General features: G+C 43.9%; 2 protein-coding genes across 9 annotated transcripts in view; one reads left to right on the top strand and one right to left on the bottom strand.

The window, feature by feature from the left end:
• The window catches only part of COL8A1 (collagen type VIII alpha 1 chain), a 91,010-nt gene that overhangs the window by 7,107 nt on the left and 60,504 nt on the right, over positions 1-23,399 (bottom strand). For both annotated transcript variants that reach the window (XM_083820333.1, XM_083820334.1), the window contains one exon: positions 1,034-1,349. In XM_083820333.1, coding sequence (XP_083676459.1) covers positions 1,034-1,346 — 313 coding nt within the window. In that variant the 5' untranslated portion in view covers positions 1,347-1,349. The remainder of the gene's footprint in view (positions 1-1,033; positions 1,350-23,399) is intronic.
• LOC310892524 (uncharacterized protein) overlaps positions 1,359-23,399 on the top strand; it is a 101,228-nt gene continuing 79,187 nt past the window's right edge. For 2 of the 7 annotated variants that reach the window (XR_014578196.1, XR_014578198.1), the window contains exons 1-2: positions 1,359-5,328; positions 6,478-6,643. Coding sequence is in view for 2 of the 7 variants with exons in the window: in XM_083820393.1 (XP_083676519.1) it covers positions 2,272-2,282; positions 5,174-5,328 (166 nt within the window). In the remaining 5 variants the exon portion in view is untranslated. Of the gene's footprint in view, positions 5,329-6,477; positions 23,191-23,399 lie in introns of those variants that run through there. The other 5 variants (XM_083820393.1, XM_083820392.1, XR_014578199.1 and 2 more) reach the window with 4 other exon arrangements.

The raw sequence follows: 23,399 nt of genomic DNA, 5'->3' as shown, positions 1-23,399 counted from the left end.
GGGCCCTGCTTGTTGTAGGGGCTTACATTAGCAAGAATTCCTCAATTAACATCAATAAAATAAGGTTGCAACAGTAAAAAGTTTAAGTTTGGTATGACTTGCTTTTTAAACAAGGCTTTAGTTCACATTAAAATGTTACTGGAAACCTACAGCCTTACCTGGCATTGCTAAGCTCTCAAAAGTTTTTGGCATAGCCATGGCTAATTAGATCTCCCTCTAAACACTTCACAAAATGCTTTTTATTGTCCCAAATCACATTTTTATTTGTGTGTGTGACCATTTGGCATTTCAGGTTGAAGTGAGGGAGGTGCTGCCTGGGAGGGGTTGTGCTGGGTGCTGGTTGCTTTTCAAGTTGCTGACTTTTGTGTGTAGTGGAAAGTCTGGTTCTCTCTTGCTGTAAAATGGAAGAAGTGAGAGCTTTGGGATTTGGGGGAAGGAGACAGATGAGGTTTCAGGGCAAGAGAATTGACTGTTCTCTGAGAGGCAGAAACCCTCTCTCTCTGCATATTTTGCATTTTATGCATGTAGAAAACCTTTGCTTACAAGACAGGTTGGTTTTAGTACAATGAGTTGTGCTTGTTTAGACACTCCAAAAACAGGCCCTAAAATCCTCCATTTCCCACTGAAGTTAGTAGAAACTGTGATTACTCTGAACCTTTAAAAAGGCAGAGAGTTAACCAGCTGGGCTGAGGCTGCACATACACTTGCTGTCCCCACAAGGATTGTATGACACTGGGCATTACTGGTCTGGACATTTTTAGTTGCTTTCTTAAACATTCTAGTACTTTCCAAACTTCTTTTACCGAACTTTGAAAGTGCTCGTTTGTGCAGACTTGAGCAGCAACACGCTGTATGTTCAACGTGTTAGTCCCACAGATAACCTACAGAAAGATGACTTCAAGAATCAAAAGAGCAAATCTATGCTACATCCAGCCAGCAGCAGCCCACTCCCCCTGTTTGATCACCCATGGGCAAACACTGCTGCAGGGAGCCATGTGTGTCCCCATGCAGGGTTGGTGAGGGGCCTGCTTACCTTTTTCTTTCTTGGGAGCCATGTCCTTGCCAAGCAGAGGTACCTGTGGGACCTCCTTCATGTACTGAGGCAGGTGGGGATACTCCTTCCCGTACTGCATGTGTGGCACCTCCTTGCCCATGTGCTGCATCGGGATGCCTTCTTTGCCCAGCGGCATGTGAGGTACTTGTTGTCCGAGGGCTTGGTACTGGGGCACCTGGGGTGGCAGCTGCTTGATGCCATAGTAGACGCCACCCTGAGTGGACCTCACCAGCTGCAGGTAAATGGCGACAGCCACCGCCAGCAGCTGCACGGGGACCAGCAGCACGGCCATCACCTGTGAAAAAAACAGCAAAACCCACAGTTGGCAGGAAATGGTTTTATATTATGCTTGGTTCATCACCTAGAGCTGCTACTGTGGGCCTGGATGGCGGGAAGCACGGAGTGCCCAGGTGAGGAGAGCGTGTGAGCAGCTGCAACGTGGGGTGAGCTCATGGGGCGCTGCAGGCATCGAGCCCTTGGGGGGTGTCCGGTGTTGTCCCTGCTCACTGCTGTAGGGCTAGGTGCAAGTACCAGGAGTGCTGGCACTGGCCATCAGAGAAGCCTTTTCTCTCGCTGTTCTCTGGTGTTGTGAGGGTTACCGACCAGGTGGTGATATCTCACTCAGTTCTTGTGTTCTGCTGCTGCTCTGAGTTCCCCAGTAGTTTGCCTTAGCAGAGCATTTAGAGAAAGGCTTGCTCGTCTTCTAAAACACCTCTCCCTCACTTTGTTCTGTGAACTCTGATAGCTCAAAGGAAATTCGGATGTGATTGTTACTGAGGGAGGATAAACTAAAACTGTGCAGGATACTGTGATTCCGCCATTTTCCTATTTGCGTTTTTCAAGAGGCTTTCTCCCCACAGATATTGTAACGTCACTGTTGTCGTTGAAACAACCAGCAGAAAGTTAATATTTGCTATCCTAACCAGACAAGCGCCGACTAAACCGGGGGTTCCCAACAGCCGCTAGGTGGAGCGCATGCTGCACCGCGGCCTGCCCGCAGCCGCCTTCCCGCCCAGGAGAGCGAGGGCTCGGCCCTCGCCCGCTGCCGTGTGGTGAGGGGAAGCGGAGCCGAGCCCCACAGCGCCTGTGGAGCACCCAGACCCCAAAGGGCAGCCGCTCGCCCTCGTTCAGCAAAGCATTTCAGCAGGGACTTCATCTCCAGTGAGTTCTGCGTGGCTCTTCGCCCCCAGCTCGGTGCTTTGCTGTGAGCTGAAGGGATGGGCGTGAGGTACGCGGAGTCCCTGTCCCACAGCTTGAGCACCCTTCGGCCCCAAGTGACTTCTTTTGGGTCTCTTCTGTCAGCTTTTCTATTCCTTTCTGCACCATAAACTGCACCTAAAAACTGGCTAAGGCCTCGGCTGCCTGTAGGGTAACACCTGCCTCGATGTGCAGGGAAAATCCCAGCTGCTGGAGAGCTTGCAGCTTTCCCTCTGTCGTGGAGGAAGAGCACTGCTTGTGTGAGGAGAGAAACGCCGTGAAACCTTGGGAAGAAAAACAATAGAAGGTGTTGGATAATCTGGGGCTGTTGTTAAAGCCTAGAAGTATAAAGGGCAGGGTGGACTTTGAAGAATGAGGTTATTAAATTAGTGCCTTGCTACTTTGCTGTTCTGGTGGCCAGTTTTTTCCTTTTTTATTTTTTAAAAAATAAATTGCTTCAGTGGAATAAGTGGAGAGGGAAATAGGTAAAATTCCTTCGGATTTAATTTTTCTATTTGTTTTCATAGCAAGATGTGGTTTTTGTGCGCAAGTGGGAGCTATTTGAAGTAATTGAAAAAAATTCCTACGGGGAGACACCAGTCTCCCCACAGAGGAGAGAAAACCAAACCTCCCGTGCTTGCCACTGAGCCCCCGGCCCTGCCAAGCCTAATGCAACGCACCTGCAGCTTTACAGGCACAGGGGAAGTTTGTGTGCGTGCGTGGAAATTTTGAGGGCAATCAGGCAAGAGCTTCGAGAGATAGGAAGGCTCCAGAAAATGAGGTGACCTCACTGCATCTGTGTTTCCTTTAAATTTTTTTTCACTTGTCATAACCAAAACAGCGTGGCCTGGAAATGACAGATTGCTTCTAATCTATTGACTTTGGCCGGGGCTGGTGCCTGTGAGGTGGAAGGTGGGGGTTTATTTACTGAGCGACCTCGGGCTAGATGGGACTTGGCCGACGTCTTTGTGGGAGGAGGTCAGCGTCTCCCGGCGGCCCCACGCGCGCTGTCTGGGTCTTGGGATCCACCGCAGGTACCTGGGAAGGGACATGCTGGGTGCTGGCCATGCAGCCCAGAGAAAGGGGTCAGGCAAAATTAACCTTGATGAGGAATGAGGTGAAGCTGTGTGTGTGACTGCTGTTGCTCACCGCCTCCCCATAATGGGCTACAGCTCTTGGGGACTGTCTTGGTAAGGCAAGCCTGCCCTGGAGCACAAGGCATCCCTGGGGATGCCTTCAGAGCCGCAGCTCATTGCTTCTTATCCTGCTTGGCTTCTCTGCAAAGTCCCTTGTGTGCTTGGAGGGGGAAGTTGGAGGTCTCTTTCTGCCCTGCAGTTTGTTTCTGAATGCCTGGGTGCATAGCTCTAGTTGTTTGAAGACCTCACTAGGAAGCTGTCAGCATCTTTAAAAGCCTAAAAGCTACTGGAAACCTTGGTCTTGGTTTTTTAAAAGAAGTGTATAGATCCTAAACATTGGACAGGTCTGTCAGAGCTTATGAATAGCAAAAGTAGATTCTAATAGCAGTGACACAGCGTAAGGACAATATCAGAGCGAGGAGGAGAAAAATACGTGCTGAAGATGCAGCCAAAGTGTAAGACTTCCCGCACCCTTCACCCATATCTCAACAGTTTTGGGATGACCTCCAAACGCATTCGTGTAATGTGATCCAAAGTGCTTTCAAAGGTATCTGTCAGCAGAGCGATAAGCTAACTTTGGAATAGGATTTTCCTGGGCTTCTGTCAGAAAGCAATGAGGACGTGTCTACATGCTGATGGCAGGTAAATCCTTAACTGTTTGAATGTCTGAAGAAAGGAGGAGGACAAGCTGCCGTGTCTTCACGCACAGCCCAGCATATGTCTCTCCTGCTCCAGCAGATGTGGTGTGGCACGTCATTTTGCTGCCATCGTTCAGATTAAGACACAGTAAATATTTTACTTTACCTAGGGTGGGGCAAGCAACTTGAAGGCAAAGGAAAATTATCCCAAACCACAATGTTCAACTGCTTGTGTGTGAACACGTGTGGCTCTCTCTGTGGGTGAGAGAGAGTCCCTGGAAAAAAAATGCAATTTTACGGGCAAAGCTCAAGTGAGAACATTTCTCAATAATCTCTTTGGTAGAGCTTTTCTCCTGAGAAAACTAGAAAGGACCTCCCTCTGGCTGTTTGTGTTTGTCAGCAGAAACTGAAGACAAAACAAAATGTACCAGCAGTCATAATTCTTAAATTAGTGTGAAGAAATAATGGCTGTTTTAGCCTAATTGGGTGAAGAATGTATGGAAAGAGTGATGCCCGTCTGCGTGGGACTTGAAATCATAGGTGGTCTTGCGAAGGGTGGAAGCCAGACCTTGATTAATCGGTTGTTACAGGGAAGCGACTGCTCTGCAACCAATTTTCAGGTTAAGTAGAACTTACCAGTGTCTCAGAACCTGGAAGCCACTTGCTCCAGGACTAGCTCTATCGGCTTAATTTGCCACAGCCTGTGAAGTGCTGTGTTTCCCAAAGCTGCACAAGGCGCAGTGAGCATATCTCAGGGACTCAAACTCTTCTGCCGTGGGGTCCTTTCCATGGGGGCTCCCTAAGCTGTGGGACCTGCTCCCCGCTGCATGGAGGGCATGGACTGCCAGCACTTGGGTTTCCACATGGAAATGAGCACCAGAAAACTTGCAAAGTGAGCGTCCCAGTGACACTTGAGAGTTTGCGCCCAGAAGAGTGCTACTAAAAACGTCTGGTGCCAAAAAGCAATGTTCTCTGAGATGTTTTTGGCTTGAGATCAAGAGTGCTTAGGAACATAGCTACTTTTGGAGTATCCTTGATCGTATTACCAAGTACTTACAGTGGTGTACCCAGGGATGACTCTTGTCTTGGGGTGTCCAATCCCACCTGGAACCCCACAAACCTCACTGAAGTCTCTCCCTGTCATACAGAGGCACGCAGGGAAGCAGAGTGCCAAGCCAGCAGCAAACAACGTGGCCCAGCCAGCGAGGAGAAGCACAGCTGCATGGCAGAGCACTGGCTGGCAGGTCCAAACGCACAGCAGCCCTCTGTGGGGATTTCCCTGGCTTTCGGCTCACAGACAGAGGTATGTGGCATCCCAGGCTGAGGCAAAAAAGGGCTTGCAAGAGGTGATAGCCATTTTCTATTTTCCTTTTTAGTGTTACTTTGGTAACAAATAGCATATATTGTTACTGTTTATACGACATTGTTCCTTAAACCTCTGTGTTAAACCTGCAAGTACATGCACACCCCATGCACCCCTATACTTTTCTTTTAATGTCCCAACCAGCTCTAAAGCATTACACTAAATCAATGGGCATATCTTTTTCTTCACCCCCCCCCCCTCCCCAGTTTGTAAACCAATTCTAACCCAGCTAGCTTTCTTCTAAGAATTTTTCACAAAATTCACAAAAAAAAAAAGAGCAGCCATCAAGACTTTAATTCCTGTGGTTGCTCAGCACCAGTGAGTGGCTGGTGTGACTATGACTGGGGAATGCTTTTATGCTTTTTTATGTCAGAAGTCAAGTACGTGGGCTTCTCCTTCCTGGAAGCACCACGGCAATGTGCACGTGACTTGAGCAGTGATCCTCCTAGCACATTGTTGTCCGCAGTTTTCAGACTTGATTTCAAAACTTAATCTCAGCTAAAATTAATCTCTGCAACATTAGTCCTTAACTCCCTTGAGGACAGATTTGTGTATCGCCAAATACTTTCCGAATCGATGTGAGGAGGCATTGTGCTGCACAGAAATTGAATTTCAGTGGCAACTTGCATTTTTAGGGGCAGGAAAAACTGACAGCCTTCTGCTTGCCAGAGATTTTTGTTTGCTCAGTGCTTAGGGTGCCACTTAATATACACATTACCACTTCAAGGTAAAAAAACTCTTCTGCCTTTCTGTGCCAAACAGGGTTTTATGTCATTTGAACAGATGTTTTCAAATTTGCAATCAAACTAATTAAACTCCTAATTTAGAGGTTTTCTTTTTGTATGTTCAGTTGCAATCCACATATAAACAGGAAGCGAGGGCAACAAAATGTAACTTGGCACAAATTTCCCCTCAAAGTTCCATAACACAAATTGAGAGTAGCTCTACCAATTTAATCTTATTTTTGGCGGTAGAGAGCACAAGGTCTGGGGGGAGACAGCAACCCTGTGCGCAGGCTGAGTCGCACTACCGGGAAGAAATGTCTCTTCCATGCCAGCTTTAGACTGTCCTTCATTTGCCTTCTGACAGTGTCTGCAGTGTCACTGGGGGCGATGCCTGCTTCCTTAGTGGGTGAAGAGTTTACCTTCCTAAAGTGCCTGTGTGCTCAGCAGGGAGGAAAGATCACGGCAAACTGGGATTTGTTAAATGCAGTCCTGCATTCTTGTCTCCTGTGAAACTCTCCCACAAAGATCAGGTTTGTTTATTTTTTTTCCTCCCTACTTTTCACTGCCCCCTCCAAGGAAACAAAGTAGTGTTGAGTGTCTGTGCTCCATTTGAGTTGCTGAGGAACAGCTATTGTTCAGTATGTTAAAAATAAATTAAATCATTTTGCTCAAGGTCTAACAACTGTGTCTGATTATCATGTGGTATTTAGTAAATCTAAGACAGTCATAACAAGGATTGTCACAGTGAACATTTTAAAATGCACACATGCATAAACCTGCTGCTGATGGGGAATATCCAATATGTCATGGATGCTGTTTCTGTTTTTTAATTCAAAATGGTGCCTCAAGTTGCTTTCTTAGAGAAGTGTGAAAACATCTAGATAAATGTCTTAATCTTAAAAACAGATTATAATCTATAAACTGCCTTTGGCTTCAGTGGTAATTACACAATCTCTTCTTGCACTGCCTGGGGAGGTATCTTCATTTATCCATTTATAAATCTATTTCCAAAGATGAAGCAACTGTCTCTGCTCCGATCTTTTTCCAAATAGATCAGTACATGTGCTCGGGCTGGATGGTGATCCAGCTATCTGGGTGAGAATGGCACCATTCAACTTGCCCCGTTTCTTACTTTCAAACAGTGTACATTTGCGTGCGTGTGTCTGTATCTACATACATGTGAAAACACTTGTCTACACGCAGATATTTATGTGTGCATGGATGTGAAAACACACACATCCTTTGCCTTCTCCCTGCACCCAGTCTGCTGCGAGCCCGCCTGGGGGCAGCCAGGCAGCCGTCTCCTGCTCGGTGCGACTTTGGGCATGAGGAGACGGGCACCTCCACCACCCCTGGCTCCCAGGCACAGGGCCCTGCTGATTCAGCAAAGGCAACAAGCTCCTGATTTACCGCATGCACAAGCGGCCCTGCCTTGCCTGGTGGTGCGGATGTGCTTGCATGCAGCACTGCTCAGCCTCGGGGCGGGGAGGAAGGACTGATTTAGGAGAATGCAGAAAAGCATGCAACTCTAATTACGGGATTAGAATTAATTGTAGGTAGGATTTAGCAAATACCTGCCTTTGAATACATTTTCCTGTTCTCTGCCATGCGGCAGGCGCTTGAATCCCCTGCCTAATGCTCTCCTCTGGGCAGTTTGCCTGCGGTCCTGGTGGCAGGCGGCTGTGATGGAGACATCTCAGTGACAGGCTGTGCCAACTCCCTGTGCAGCAGCTGGCCGCGAAGGCGTGGAAACCAGGCCCAGTAACACAAAGCGATCAAAGCCCAGCGCTGCCTGTCTGCTTATCAGCCCCGGTCACCTTCTGGTGCGGTGCCGGGACTGGCTGAACCTCGAAGCATTGATAGCGGGCTGTGGTGGTTACTGGTTGCAAAACGGTGTGGGCAGACAGCTACAGGCTTTCTCTGACAGCCTTCCTTCTCAGCTGGCTCATCACTCTGATGCCAGCCTTGCTCTGGCAGGTGGGCTTTCAAGTGACCCTGTGAGATGCCCTATCGATTGGTATATGGGGGTAGGCAAAGGTGGGGGCAGGAGGCTGTCCCCAGCTGTGGCAACTAAATCGAATTACATGTGACCTGCATTTTCACCCAAATGTAACCAGCAAAGAATTTTCTAAGGGTTAACTGCCAGTTTTACTCTCAGAGAACTTTTAGTTGCTCATTTGATTACTCTTTGTACTAAAAGCAGGCAAATTAAAATACATTATTTGTGAAGGTGCAATGATTCCTAAAGAGGCAAAAAGGATCAACTCAGGCAATATGTGTTTCACTCTACCGCAGACTGTCTCACGACTCTGTAAAGACTGCTTAGAGGGGGAACCTTACATGAGCTGGTAGATCTCAATACATTTAGGAAAACTTATATGTGTTTATAAAAATCCCATTCATTAACATCAATAATGCACAGGCAGGTGCTACAGTATATATTTTTCTTAAACATGCTTCCTCAAAAGTGGCAATAGACAGGAAAATGCTGATTATAAAACTGCTTTTGTCAATTGCAGTGGTGGATTGTTACAGATGTCACAAAGAAGATAATGCTTATTCTAATAAAAATGTAGATTATTTAAAGAAGTATAGGTGACTGCAGGTGTAATATACATTCATATTAGACTTTTCATACTACGTACGCCACGCTTGGCACCAAACCTGAGGAGACTGGGGAAAAGTGGCCAGAAACTGCTTTTGTGTTTCTCTTGATCCTCAGGCTATAGACAGTCGCTGTTGCTGCTTGCAGTGTAAAAAGGCTGCACTGAGGGCTCCTGGCACCTGTTGGGTACCTGAGGCAGGTGGGGGGTGACAGTTCTTTAGGAAGGGATATGTCTTACTCTCTGTTATCGTTGAGGAAACAAGGGTTTCTTTGAAGTTTAGACCTACAATTTCCACCTTCTTCCCTCCTCTTTTTAGATATTGGTGAAGTTTGAATGTTTTCCAGCGGCCTAGGTGGCAACCATTAACCACTAACATGGCATCAAAATCACGAAATCTCACAAGGAATGTAATTCTGGGTACAATCATTCTTTGATTTAAGCCTTTGTTACAGAGAAACTTCATTTAATGTGCACCTTTGTAGTGACCATACTCTCACCTTTGCAGCCTGCATTTACTTTAACAGTCCTGGAGTTCTTGGACTGTAAAGCAAGAAATCTGTGAGGGACTGAAGTATTTGGCTTGAACCGTTTGAAACAGTTTATTGGTCCCTGTGACTCCTGTTGCAATCCTGTGGCCTTAAGCTCTGCCTTCTTGCCATATTTGCTTGACTGCCTCTTTCTGAAAATGGCAAAGCATAGCATTGCCTGTTCATTTTCCTACTTTGATGGTATACAAAATGTGTTTTCCTAGCTCTCATCCTCTTGCTGTTTCATGATTTTTTTCTTTCTAAATAAAAGCAAAAGGCTTTTGGAGGTGAACTTTTACCACTTGGAATACTTCCCTTCACTCTGCTTTGATGAGCCTGTCAAGAGAAAGATCAGCTCTTCTCTCCCTTATTTTTCTTTGTTGTGTTCAAACTTTACAGCTTTTCAGGACCCCAAAGTCCCCGTCCACGGGAGATAGGAAAATGGTAACAAATGTCTGCAAAATGTTTTTCTTGAAAAAAATTGCCCGTCTCTTAGAGAATTTTTATTGGAAGGGCATTTGCCATTGAAAGATTTCTGCCCTTTACATACTTTTCCTACCTTTGTTCAAACAGTGGAAGAAATTATCTTGCCTTAGAAGGTTAAGCACACTAGACTACGTCACCCAGATAGAAATCAATGAAGGACGTTTTAAAATTATTTAGCAACAGTTATTCTCCTATTTTACTGTCAAATACTGCAGATATTGTCGTATTTGTTAGGACGTGCTGATCTTAGTCATGACCTGACGCTGTTCCATTCCCATAAATCAAACAGATGCTATCGCATGATCCTACTCCCTAAATGGGTAATTCTTATTTTTATTCTATTTGTCTAGATGAAGGCTAAGATGACAATAACCACAGTTAAGCACTCATTCAGTTGAAGTGGTTTAAAAACCGGGCTGTTCATTTTTTTTAAAGACCCTTTGTTTTGTGGGCCATATCTGGGGGCTGACATGAAGCTGGAAGTTGCTGGATGGTTGATAATAGATCTACCAACGTACATCTCTTCCTAATTTGGCTCCTTCAGTGCAAGCACTGCCAAAACTCTAATAACATATTGCTCTGCACTGCCACTGTGGCTGAACTGCACACATACATTGCTATGTCACGCCAGACAAATCTACCCATAAAGACCTTCTCCCTTTTCCTCTTGTGCAGCAGGTAAGAAATACTGCTTATTCAAATCTACTTTGCTGCACACTCACTTGAGAGTCAACGAGCAGGCAGGAAAAGACTGAAATTTATGTTAACAGGTATAATGTGTACAGACCCTATGCAGTTGCTACTTTTCTCCCTTTGCAAGTGCAGAAATAAGAAGAGCATGACACTGTCAAAAAACTTAAAACCTGAGTTGTGAACTCTGTGTAGGTTTGATTCAGTGAATACTGATAGTAAATGCTTGGAAAATCTCTCAAAAGCACAGCAAGGAAAAATAATGGCTCTGAAGCACACACGGGCATGCAGAGCTTCCGCCTGCCCTCAATGCACTTATCCTGGATCCAGGAAAATATACAGTCTTTTAAACATTTGTGTGAAATAAGAAATAAATCAAGTTAGAGGGAGATTCTGTTATCAAAGAAGTAAATACATTGTGTCTCCTTGACTTGAATTGCTTTGGATTAGACCCCTACGATGCCATGAGGCAGAATTTATTTCCAATACGCAATCCAACGTCCTGTGGTTCAAAGGACCTGAAATTACTGTATCTATCACCTTGGAATAAACCAACCAAGAGCCAACGGAAATCAGAGCCAAGCACGGAAGACTGAATACTCTCACTTGCTTAAGTCTCACAACTCTCCTCCAAGAGAAACAGCACACAATGTTCAGCATAGCCATTTGGATCCACGAGCAGTAACTGTGAGACTAGCAAGAACGAAGGCCATAAAGCAGGTCAGTGCTCAGCTCTCCTGTCTGCCTGTTACAAAACGTCTGCAGTGGGAACCAGCCCTTGCACTTCACCGATGTTGTGGCCAGGACGGAGGACTACACCAGTGGTGCTGGGCTGAAGAGCCTGTCGCTACCCTGCTACTCAGTTGGATCTGGTGGGGGCACCAGCCTGCAGCCGGCAGCTTTACAAGCAGAGATGGGGTTGGGACTACACAAGCAAATAGGGCTGAAGGGAGAAGTTAAAGGACTTTAATCTGTAATTGAAATTCAAGTCCCTGATCAGCGTGCAAACCTTACATGGTGCAGGGAGTGGACCTGAGGCTCCCTTCATGCACTAACATCTCCTGTCCTATGAGACAAGTCTCCTGTGGCTTTTGTCCTCCTGGGGTCTACTGCTCGCTGTGCCAGCTCACCTCCTGCTGGGGCTCTGGGGGTAGGAAAAGGGCACTTCAGTGCCCTTAGCTGAAGAAAGGAGTGAAACCCCTCTTCCACAGCCTGAGTAAGCATCTGCTTGAGCTGCTGATATCTGCTCATGGTTTGAAGAAAAAATTTGGCACCTGTCTTCAAAAGAGGATTATGGGCTATGAGCTGAGCACAGAGGGACTTGTGTCTGTGTGCTTCATTCACCAGAAGGCTCTTAAAACTATGAGAGAGATAGGATTTAGGATGAACTGCGATCTTCAGCTTTTCCTATTTGGCTGGTTTAGGCAGCTCCCCAAACAGTGGCTTTTGTGAATCCTCCTCTGAGGCACTTAACTCCCCTTTCGCACGTGCACGGAGTCCAGGCATCTAATTCAGGCATGTGGACTCCATTATGGAGCCAGATGCAAACATCCCTTCATGGATTACGATCTGAAAGATTTTAAATCCTGTATTGTCAATCAACTAAGGCCTCTGTTTTCCCTGCCTGGTCCTCCTTTTGTTTTAAAATCCAGATTTTTTTGAAGCCGATATGTATTACTCTAATTCTTCTTGTATCTATTCAAAGGAGCGGTTAAGGCATTTGCTAGCTGTTCCCAGGGTGATGTGGTTAAGGCAACAAAGACTGACTTTAGAAAATCCGGAGTCACAAGAATCAATACACTGGAGTAAAATCGTATTCTTCCCTGCTAACTTTCTCCACCAGATTCTTACTGCTGAGCATCAGAACAAAAGGTTCATGGCTACCTACAGGCCACGACTTACCCGATTCACAAATAAATCCACAAGGCAGATATTTCACTAGCAAGGAAACAGTTCCGTTTCTCCAGACAACAGAATGGCTGTGAGCAGTGTCAGCAGTGCTTAGTACAGGGGGGTTTGCTTTGTTTGGCTGTGGGATGCGGTACCTAGTCGAAGTTTGTTTTGTGCTAGGTCAAGAAACATACACAGATTTTCAGATGTTAGTGGAAATCACGTATTCTTAATAGAAATACTTCTAATATACTTTGTCAAAGACTTAGTTAACCATACTAGAGAAGCAGATAAGCGAGAGTATGTAATTATAGCCCACAGGCTCTGAGTTCGTTTATAGAGATGTTTTTTTAGGGCTGAGCTGTATTCCCTGGAAACTGTTGCAAAGTCCTTAATAAATGAAACAAATGAAGTAACAGGCTGATTAGACCCTGCAGGAATGAACTCCCTGAAGGACCATGCTCACAGGTTGTGCTAAAGGTCATCCAGGTACTGAGAAGCAGCCATTGCAGCAAACCTGAGCAGTGCGTGGGGATGGCAAGCCCCTGCCTGAACATGCACGCGTGTGCATTTGCACGCAAATGAAACAAGCAATAAGAACAAAAATACAGGAAAAAACGAACCCTCCACACCAAAACCTCAAATATCTCCCCCCAGAAAACAAACCAGAAAACCCAGTCAGCTTTGCTGGTATTAACTGCATCTCTGTTGGCAGCTTGTGCTGGCAAAACCCTGTCACACCACTACCTGGTGGGACCCTGGAGCACAGGGTCTGATTTTCAGCTTCTGCTGCAGCCCCAAGGAGTGCCTGGAGCAAAGCTGAGAGCTGAGGGGCAGAGGCGAAGGTGTTAGCTGATCTACCAGAGATTTAGCAGCTCTCTGCTTGCAGCGGAGGGGCAACCTAACCTCCCTCTGAGATCTCCTATAAGGTGAGGGATTGCTTGGCATTCATGTTTGCAACGGGTGGCTCTTTCTTTTGATACCCTTTTCATCACAGGCTTTTGAAAGTAATGCCTCAGAGAGAGGAAGGAAGGCAAAATTATGGAGAGTTTTCATCTCTTAAACTATAGTATAAAAAAGTACAAACTACTGGTACAAGGTAACGCTGTTACTTTTACATGCAGATTTGGAAGGATTAGTTTAAAAAGATATCTGTCAAAAGAGCGTATCTTCTTTTCACCCCAAAAAGCAGCACCAGTAATCAAAATCACGAAGAAATTGAAAACAAAACAGCAACAACAAAACACAAAAAAAAACAAAATGAAACAAAAGTGCCCCAAACCCAACATGCAGTATCTCACATTTTTTGGCAGTTTTGTCTTTTGCCTGTTTACACTCTGGACTTGATTTTCTCCTAATGTGTGCTTGTACAAAACTCATAAATCAACTTTGAGAACTGCTGTTAACTTCTTCCCCTGCCTCTCCTTTTCCTGAATTCCTTCTTATTTTATCTTTCTTCTGTCTATGACTAATAGCTATACCTTGTTTTATCCTGTCTTGTACTTGTATTTATTTCCCAAAAGAGGCAGAGTCTCTTAACACTGGTCAGTTGAAAATTATTTTCTTTTTTGATATTATAGTAACGATTACGTGCTGTTATGCCTTTAGTTTGGAATGAACTCCTCATCTTGATTAAATGTGATGCCTGAAATAAACTTGTCTTAAAAGGACTAAGACATGACAAATGATCTGGCATAAGAGGAGAGATTCTTGCTTTCCTTCCACTTGCAAAAATCAGTACATTGCAACCACACAGAGCTGGTGTGGCATTCATAATATGCTGATAACTTACAGAAGAAAAGACAATCCTAATTATGTTTAATTTGGAAATGCAAAATTGTTAACGCAATATTGTTGAAGAATTTTTCTTGCTAGAAAGAAACTTGTGTCTTATCAGTTCCCATGCATCAATTACACTGGTAAATATATATATATATATTAAGTAAATATATATATATATATATTTCCTAGAGTTCAGTAATTCAGGCCTCCACAACTGTAAAGAAAACTCCGTATGATCTGGAACAGATTTTTCTCAAGTGACTCAATTAATCGCTTCCATGTGGCAATTAGCAACATTAGAAGCTTATGAAATTCAGCAGCTGGGGAACTGGTCACTTGTACAGATGGGCAAGTTGACATATATAGATGACCCCATTATTTTTTAATGAGAACTATAACGTGTATAAAACTTGCTAGTTGTTAGATATTTTTATATGGCTCTCAACTTATAGACTTATAAACCTAGGCAGTTAGTCATGCATTAGACCATGGCCTGTTTTTCTTAATCAAGCGAAACTACAATGAGAATTTTGCTCAATTAAGAACAGAAGAATTTGGCTGAGCTTTACTAAATTCTTGGCAGTCGGCAAAAACTGGCCTTTCCAACAGTAAGTGCCAGTGCAAAATATTTTGGCGAGGAACAAATGTCAGTTCAGATCTACAAAATTCCCATTTTCAGGCGGTAAAATTGGAATCACTCTGGTTTGTATTAGCTTAAAAACACCCAGACCCTGTCCTACTGTTGTGTAGCTAAATAAACAGGTATCCACTGCTGGCCCAGATTCTGTCCTCAGTTATGGTAGCATGGTGACTGCAGTGGAGGTAATTCCTGCATAAAAGCAGAGTAACCAATATCACCGAGTCCAGACTTTTCTATATGCTCTGTTTATTGATGCTGGTGGTCTGCTGTGGAAGTGATCACCGTGGTTAAATGTATGTTTCATAGCGGACAGCAGTGATTGTTGTTGAGTCTGTTTTACAGCATCCCATCTTGCTAGTGGTGATACTTGATGGGATACTGCAGATGAACAATTTCACTTGTCTAGCGCCTCTAAACTACAAGGAAAGCTTCCAAAGATGGAAGAGTTGGAAGAGAAGTGGGAGAGAGCCTTTCCTTTGATTTTTTTTTTCTTTTTTGAAGGAAATGTTTTTCTTCTTATCATTCTTTTCATCTGTTCAAAACTCTCCCAAAATCTTCCTGTAAACTGGGCTGAAGATGTCATGAGAACAGACATTATTTCACATATCTGGTATCTTTTTTTTTTGACTGGCAACAACGATCCCATTTAATTAAATGAAAGCAGATTTTGAATGTCTGTTGATGTTCTACAGGCAGTAGGAGAAGGAGGGAAGAACCTGTAAAGTAAACCTATCAATTAAATTAAAAATACATACTTATGTTCAGACTTGACTATTGCTTTGCAAAGAACTCCCAAAAAAACATGTACATGGATCACATTTCCTGCAGAAGTTTGCTTTAAGCACCCGTGGAGTCGATGCATCATACTTCAAAGATTTCCAGTTTAGCTAGAAGAAGGGCTGTAAATGTTCTGCTCATATTACTCACCATGGCTTAGCTGATGCTATCAACCAGCCCACTTCATACCTGCGGAAAAGACTACTTCTCTTTGGCCTGCTAGAGAGCTCTGCAGGCCAAGTGTCAACACTGCAATCGGGTCTATAAATCTTGTAGATTATTTGTGCTGGAATTTCTCTTGCCATTGTGATGAAGAAATAATTGAGTTGCAGAACTCCATCAGTACATATGAAGCTCATTGAATTTTCTTCTCTAACAAAAGCATTATTTTGTAAATGGAAAAAAAAAGTATAAATGCAAGCAGATGCATATGGTTTTGATTTTTGGACCCATATAATTATATAATTATTTTTGCCAAATAACATGACATGGACAAGTTATATGTTAGCCTTTTTTCTAATTTAGCCAAAGTGATCATGTATATTGTGTGCTGGCTACACACACTACTATGTTTGATCTTTGTCCAGCCAAAGAAAATGGGTGCAAAAAAAAAAAAAAAAAGAAAAGAAAAAAAAAAGGCATGGGAGGACCCAGGGCTTCTAAATGTGTCAAACTCATTACAAAAGACACTTTAAACTTACTCATCATTCAGTCTTGTCGGTGATGATGCCTCATTGACTAAAAATAATGATCCTAAATTGAATTGATTTGTAAAGAAATGCAGCGGTGCCATACTTTTCCCTTGTAATTATAATATAGATGATTCTTAAGAAGAACACAGTTTGAAGGTTGCCACGTTTTAAAATGCACATCTATGGCCTTGCTCAGCTGTGTGCTGCCAAAGCACGCACATTACAAATGAGCTGAGGTGGCAGAGTCAAGGTCCAGAAAAGCCAATTCTTTTTTTTTTGTTGTTGTTGTTATCTCTGCATGTGGGGCTGATGCTCTGAATCAAAATGGTGAAATAGGCACAAGCTGAAAGTTTACTGTTCTCATAAGATAGTCTTTCTTTCTGATAGTGCAGGAGGGGAAGCGATCCGAAAATGATAATTGCGAAATACTGTTCCTGCCTCCTAACAGGACATGCTGCCCCTTGAGATTTAAGAAAATACCTGGCTGCTGCTTCTTCCCTGTGAACTCCTAAGAATAAACTCAGATGTACGAGTATCATTTTTTAATTTCATTATGGGAAAGGCAGGCCTGATCCACCAGCCCCTGCTCCCTCTCTGCACACGTGTGTGTGAATCGCTGCTATTTCTCCCTATATTGTTTGGCATGCTCCAGCCCTTGCTCACAAATTTCTCCCCCTCCTGCCCCCAGGCATTACAGTTTGTAGTGGTGAAGGAAAGAGGAGCAATGAAGAGAAGTCGACCGACAACCAGTAGAACTTATTAAGGTCCCCCAGCTCACACATCCGATTTAGGACACATCTGGAGTTCAGCTGTGAGCAGCCATGACTTAGCAAACCAACCTGTGCTGAGCACCAAGGAGCTGCAGCCTGGCTGGCTGGTGGTACATGTGCCGCCTGCTTTTGAGTTAAACTTTGATACCTCTGCAATACGCTGCAGATACTTCTGGGACCACAGAGTGGGTATTGCTGCACTTTGCCATTCGCCTTCTGTTCCTCGTTTGCAAAATGGGTCTGGAGCTCTGAGCTCTAAGTGATGTTGTAAGGAGAAGCACATAAAGCATTTTAATGAGGGCTATAGTAAGTAATCAGTCTTCTCTTATCGTTCTCATGCTTGTGTGTGTCTAACACATTTATGGAGAGAAGAAACGTTTGCTGGCAGTAACCTCTTCCATATACTACATTGTTTCTCAGTCTCCAGTCCCCACAGCTGACTGTTTACATGTCTCTGTGAACCTTTGTCTTTAAATAAAACCGCACAGAGACCACAAGCCACTCTTGATGAGCAGACGCATTTATTCAGGTTCTCTTCAGGCGTATGAGACCCGAAAGAATAAAGTTCCTCAAAATGTATTTGTCAAGAAGATGAGCACTCAAGATAAACAATGTAGCAGAGGCCAAAAGAGAAATTAAAACAGGACATTCCCCCCATCTGGTTTGCTTAAGCAAAATCAGATGGATTTGACTCTGGGGACCTCAGGACTGGAGCTGCCTTTTTTTTTTCTTTTTCTTTTTTTAAATCCATGTATATTGGAACTGTATTTGCAGATCATATGAAACTGTAGGTGCTGCCCTCAGTTTTTCTTAAATGCTCACTGTATTACACAGGTTCTTTATGCTATTGCTGCTTCTGCATTCATTAATTGCTCTGAGTAAATGCAATCCATAAACTGTTTTTAACCCCATTACCACAAGCACACCCTCTATGCCTTTAATTACAGCAGCTTTCATGAACACTTGCCTTTGCAGTCTGCAATGCCGTAAAGAGATGAAACAGTACTTCTTAAGTAAAGGGACACATTTCTTTGTCTTGCTATTGTCATTTATCCTGGGTTGGATCACTGTTTTGTATGTTTTGGGGCCACCTGAAAATGCCTCGAATCTGTACAGTGACTATTAACTCCAGTTTAAAAACCACCAGAGTAAGGTTTTGATTTGTTTTTGTTTAGTAAAGATGTGCCAATTGGTCTTTGTCCTGAAAGGCTTGAGTCCACCTCCAGCCGCCCACATTAAGGCTCAGCTGCTCAGGCTGTGCCCTACTTTTGGGGCTCCTGCTGACTTTACAGCTAGGTACTGCTAATGAAAGTGAAACGGTGAAAAAAGAGCTAAAACGGCTGGGTGAAAACAGCCTCTGAAAGCAGTGGAAAGGTTGGCGCTTGCACAGTTGTATAAAGGAAATACCGTTGTTCCTAAGGACAAGTTACTGTTTCTACAGTTATAATTTAACACGTTTCTCTCTTTAGCACTGAAGCCACACGCTGGTGTACACCGAGGCTCAAAGCAAACACGGTATCGGGCAGCTCAGGGACAGTCAGCTGGTATGAGCAATATTAGCTTTGTAAGCCTCGCATGGAGCTTTATTTGATTCCCTGCTGCAGTATTTAGTAGATGAAATGGACTTGATAATTTAAACCCAACTTTTCTAAAACAAGTCGAGATAGAGTCACCTTAAGTAATTTGTGGCGTTAATCAAGCAGACGATCAGATGTTTATGAATCCTTATTTGTAACCAAGATAAAAAATGGATTGATAACAAATGTATTTATAAAATCAAGCCCGTAGTATCTCGAAAGTTTCAGCAGTGCATCTGAAGATCAAATGCTTCTTATCGATGCATACATATTTATCTACTGACAGGTACTACAGGCAATTCAAGTATTTGCTGGAGCAGTCTTTGAGCAGTGTGGGAAATGCATTGAGTTTTCCTGGGAAGTCAAAGCTTTGAGAGCGCAGACGTCTCCTTACTGAAGCTGCCCCTGGGTGGCGTGAGCGATCCACTTGAGCACAGGCACAGCCCTGACAGTTGCTTGAAATTGTTTTAAAAGCAAAATAATAAAAGCATGTCCTCATAATTTTTCTTTATTTGGGTGCTACTGGTGTCATAGCTACGCCTTCACCTAGTGTTTTCTGGGGCACAGCTGTGTTATGCTGCCTTCTAGTCAGAACGATCATGTCATGATAAATGATAAAGATATTTCTGACAATGGTAGAATCTTGTCAGTGTTCAAAGACAGCTTGTTTAAAAAGAGCATATTCCTGGTTTTGTCCAGGGCAAATCTGATAAAACCTGACTGTTATCAAATATAGAATCTTAGAATTGTGTCGGTTGGAAAAGACCCTTGAGATCATCAAGTCCAGCCATCAAGCTAACGCTGCCTTGTCCCATCGCTAAACCACTTCCCCTAGTGACACGTCCCTACATCTCTTAAAGACCTCCAGCAGTGGGGACTCCACCACTTCCCTGGGCAGCCTGTTCCAATGCTTGACCACCCTCTGCATGAGGAAATTCTTCCTGATATCCAATCTAAACCTCCCCTGTGGCAATTTGAGGCTGTTTCTTTGCATCCTCTCACTTGTCACCTGAGAAAAGAGACTGACATAGCTTTCCTTTTAGTCCTTTCTGTCTTCTAGTTTTTGTGTAGTTTTTCAGATGTTTTTAATCTCTCATTCATCAGAAGGCAAGGGACTTTGTTTTCTGTCTAGCCCAGAAGTGGATTGAGGTGGAAAGTGCTCTGCTCTGAGTGCATCAAAACCTTTCTGCTGGTTGGTAGAAAGTGTTGAACACCAGCCCTTTGATGCCAATCTTGCCGTATTTAGGGAAGAAAGGGAATGAGTTTTGTAGAGTCTCCGCAGTTCCTATGCAGTTATACTTCCCATTTAGGGGGTCACACTCATTCCTGTCTAGGTTTAATCACCCGTAGAAGGGTGTTTGTACCTCGTACTTGACCATTGTAAGAGGAGGTAGCATTATGCTGTATGTTCAGGCATTTATTCTGCTCTGTTCAGCATTACTAAACCTAAGAGCAAAATCCTGCATCTATCTATAGGTAAAAAGTGAGGGGGAAGAGGAAGTGCAAAAGAGAGGGAAGCTAAAGGAGGAGTGTCTGGAGAGAGCATCTGCCTTTAGCTCCTGAAGGATGCTAAAGAAGGATGTGAAGGGCTGTGTTTCACAACAGCTGGAACAGTTTCTTCCTGAGCTTGGAGGACAAAGTGCACAGAGCTCCCAGGCATCTGAGGCTGGGAGCAGCTCCCTCATGATGCTGTTGGCTGCACCAGCAGGAGGGGCAGGGAGCCCCCCAGGTGCCTCGCAGCACCTGCAGGCACGACCTGGGCTCGAGCGTTTGGCACTTGTAACACGTACACAGACTCCCACTGCATGATCCCTGAGATGTTCTGGGGTTGCAAAGACAGGAACACAAAGTACAAGCCCTTTTAGGAGGTTAAATGAACACGTCACAAGAAATTTAGCCAACACCTGGATCACCTACTGTCCTATTTTTACTGTTTAATCCTTTTCACACTCCTAAGAGGTCCCTGGATATTCCATTGCCCATGAGATGCACCCAAAGACAAGGATAATGGGATTTTTTTTCTTTTCCTAGTTTGGTGCCTCAGCAGTACATGCCTGAAATAGGGGAAGTAGCACTTTCACAAAAAGCAGTGATTGCACTCACTTCCTAAATACATAGGTAATAAAACTCTTTAGATTTCTGAGATTATACATCTCCGGAAAAACAGTCTCCGCTTGGTTTAAATTTACTATAGTCCAGGAAATAAAAATGTCATCATCCATATTTCACAGGCCAGAGTTAAGACTTTCCTAGGGGAGATAATACAATAATATCCAGAGAAGAGAGTGAACTCACTGCAGGCAAAAATTGTAATCAAAATAATAATAAATTAGACTCCTCCAACTCTCCTTTGGTTCAGCTACAGACTGGAAGAGATTTCTCAGAAAAGCATTTGACATTTTATTGTGACCATGCACTGGATGGAAAAAGAAGAATATCACCTGTTAAGAGTTAACATTTTAGGACTCTTCCTCCCCATGCTAAATTCAATATTTCATTTTCAGCAACAAAGCTGCCAGCCACTTGGATTAGCTGAAGCTGGGTAAGCCTTTTAGATTATCAAATGTCACATGAAAAAATACCAGGGAAGCTGGGGCTGAGTAAGTTTTAAAGCTTTGTTAGGATGGCGTGGCCTCAAAAATAATTGTTGATGCCAAAGACAGAGCTTTCCTACTTCTTTCAGGCCAAGCAGAGATGCCAAGTATACAGAATTGGAAGCCGTCTATCTTTTTTTCTTTTCTTTTTTTTTCTTTTTATTTGCTTGATACTGTGCAGACAGCAGAGACAAAATACCAAAAATGCCTGAAATCCTTATGACCTTTCACTGCAAACTGTGAACTTTGTCCGCTAAACTCAAATTTCTATGTACACTGCCAGCACAGGCTCCATGCTGTTGCTTTTTCTTCATCTTCCCAGTTTATTGTGTACTGGGGGACAGCCTCCCAAGCACTGGGCAGGAGGGGGAGCCTGAGCACATTCCAGACCCTTTTGCAGGTTCAAAATACTAAGTCTCTGTGCCGTGGATTGCTTAGAAATACCTGTAAGGCGAGCAGAGCAGCATGAAACACGCTGTTTGCACACAAAGCAAGTATTCTACAGCCATCAGCTGGTGTGGCTCACATTCCTGCCTGTGTGCTGATGCCACGGTGCTGCCTAGCTGGCCCCATTTACGCCGTCTCCCATTTACGCCAGGAATACTCAGGCTACTGTAGAGCAAACGGTCCAAAAATGCTTTCAGTAAACGATTGTGTCAGCTTCTCAACTAAAAGGTCTCTGATTTCAGCTTTGTGCTCTGGTATTCCTCTACCCCTGGTAAATCATGAGCTAGACTGCTGCAGAGAATAAGTACGGGGGAATTTCAGATAGATGAAGTAGAAAAGGCTCCTGTAGAAAACTGCCATGAATTGTAATATTGGACACTGTTTGCATACCTATTGCAATTGAGAAAGGATAAAGATAACCTTGTTACTTAAACAAAACCCAACAACTGCATCAAAATCCTTTGAAACTAAACAGAAGGTTGAAATATGTAATAGATATTTTAGCTGAAGGTTCACTTACTAACCTGATAGATTCATGGGCTATCATTACTACTGGGTAATCCTTTCGACTGTATTTCAAGTTCTATTCTGCACTGTGGTAACATTCTCTGAACATTACAAGACAAAGTTCCTGTGTCTGAACCCCTAGGTCTAGAAAACTGGTCAAAAATGTGACATTTCTAGAGAGACTCCTGCATAGAAAATGCACTGATGTTTCCTAAAGAAACTCAGTGAGTTCGCAGGGAATAATTGCGTTGAGAAGTTATGCCAGTGGGGCTTTTGAAAGAAGGCGTTTGCTTAGTGCTGCTTATCCCTGGACAGAGAAGCTATGAGAAAACATGTGGAATACGTTTGCAACGTGGTGACTGCAGCTATATGCTCTATCTGTTGCTGTTACTGAACTGTCTGTTATCAAACCATACCCTTCAGCACATAGCCAGGAGGATTTATGCTTAATGCAAAGCCCATAAAAAGACTTAACTGTTTCCCAAATCAGACAGGCATGTTTTGCTAGTCTTCCATGGAGTTGCTGTTATCAGGATAAAAATATGCCTTTTTTTTAGCCTAAGCACCTTGAGTTAGCTGCTTCTCCTCACACTGCAGAGGAGCAGCCCCTGCGCATCACAAGGCAAAATGCTTCTGGTGAGCTTGACCCTGCAGACCAGAAGCAAGCTTGTGCGTGTGTGTACGTGTGAGGTGGCCTGGGGAGCCTGAGCAGCAGAGAATTACAGAGCGGCAGGTCCTGCAGGGCTCTGCGCAGCCTGGGGTTGTAAACGTGTCCTCATCATTGCTGACAGCAAGCAGGAGGTATCCCCAGAGTAGCCCTGAATTGTATGATTTGTGGAGGCAAGTTCATCTGGTTATTCTTCTCTGTTCCTCAGTACCAGAGCTTTATGTGTCAATTGTCACTACTAAAGCCCTAAAGAAGCCCCTCTTCGTCAAAACACAGACAAAAGCAGCCCTTGGGTTTATGCGCAATAATATTCGGATTAGTTAAAGAAACCTCATTTGCCAATAGGAAAAGAGAAGTAAATTTCTAAGCTATTGAATATGCTGTGCTTGGAAAGGATTATTTCTTCTGTAATTCCTCTTTAATTTCCTCCCATCAGAACTGCTGAGAGGAGTCTGAAGCTAGCTTTTCAAGAGACTAAAGGAGTTCGTCCACTGATTTCTTTTGAAAAATCAATGGACCTGGAAATGTAAGATAACATTTCTATAAACACATGAGTAATATGAGGTTTAAATTCCACTAAAAATCGTCTAGGGCTTCCAACTCCCCAATTCAGACAGGGAAAAGGAAGACTAGC

This window comes from Anser anser, assembly GCF_964211835.1.
Source record: "Anser anser genome assembly, chromosome: 1".
NCBI lineage: Eukaryota > Metazoa > Chordata > Aves > Anseriformes > Anatidae > Anser > Anser anser.
The sequence above is the reverse complement of the archived record's forward strand: the minus strand, read 5'-3'. Positions and strand labels throughout refer to the sequence as shown.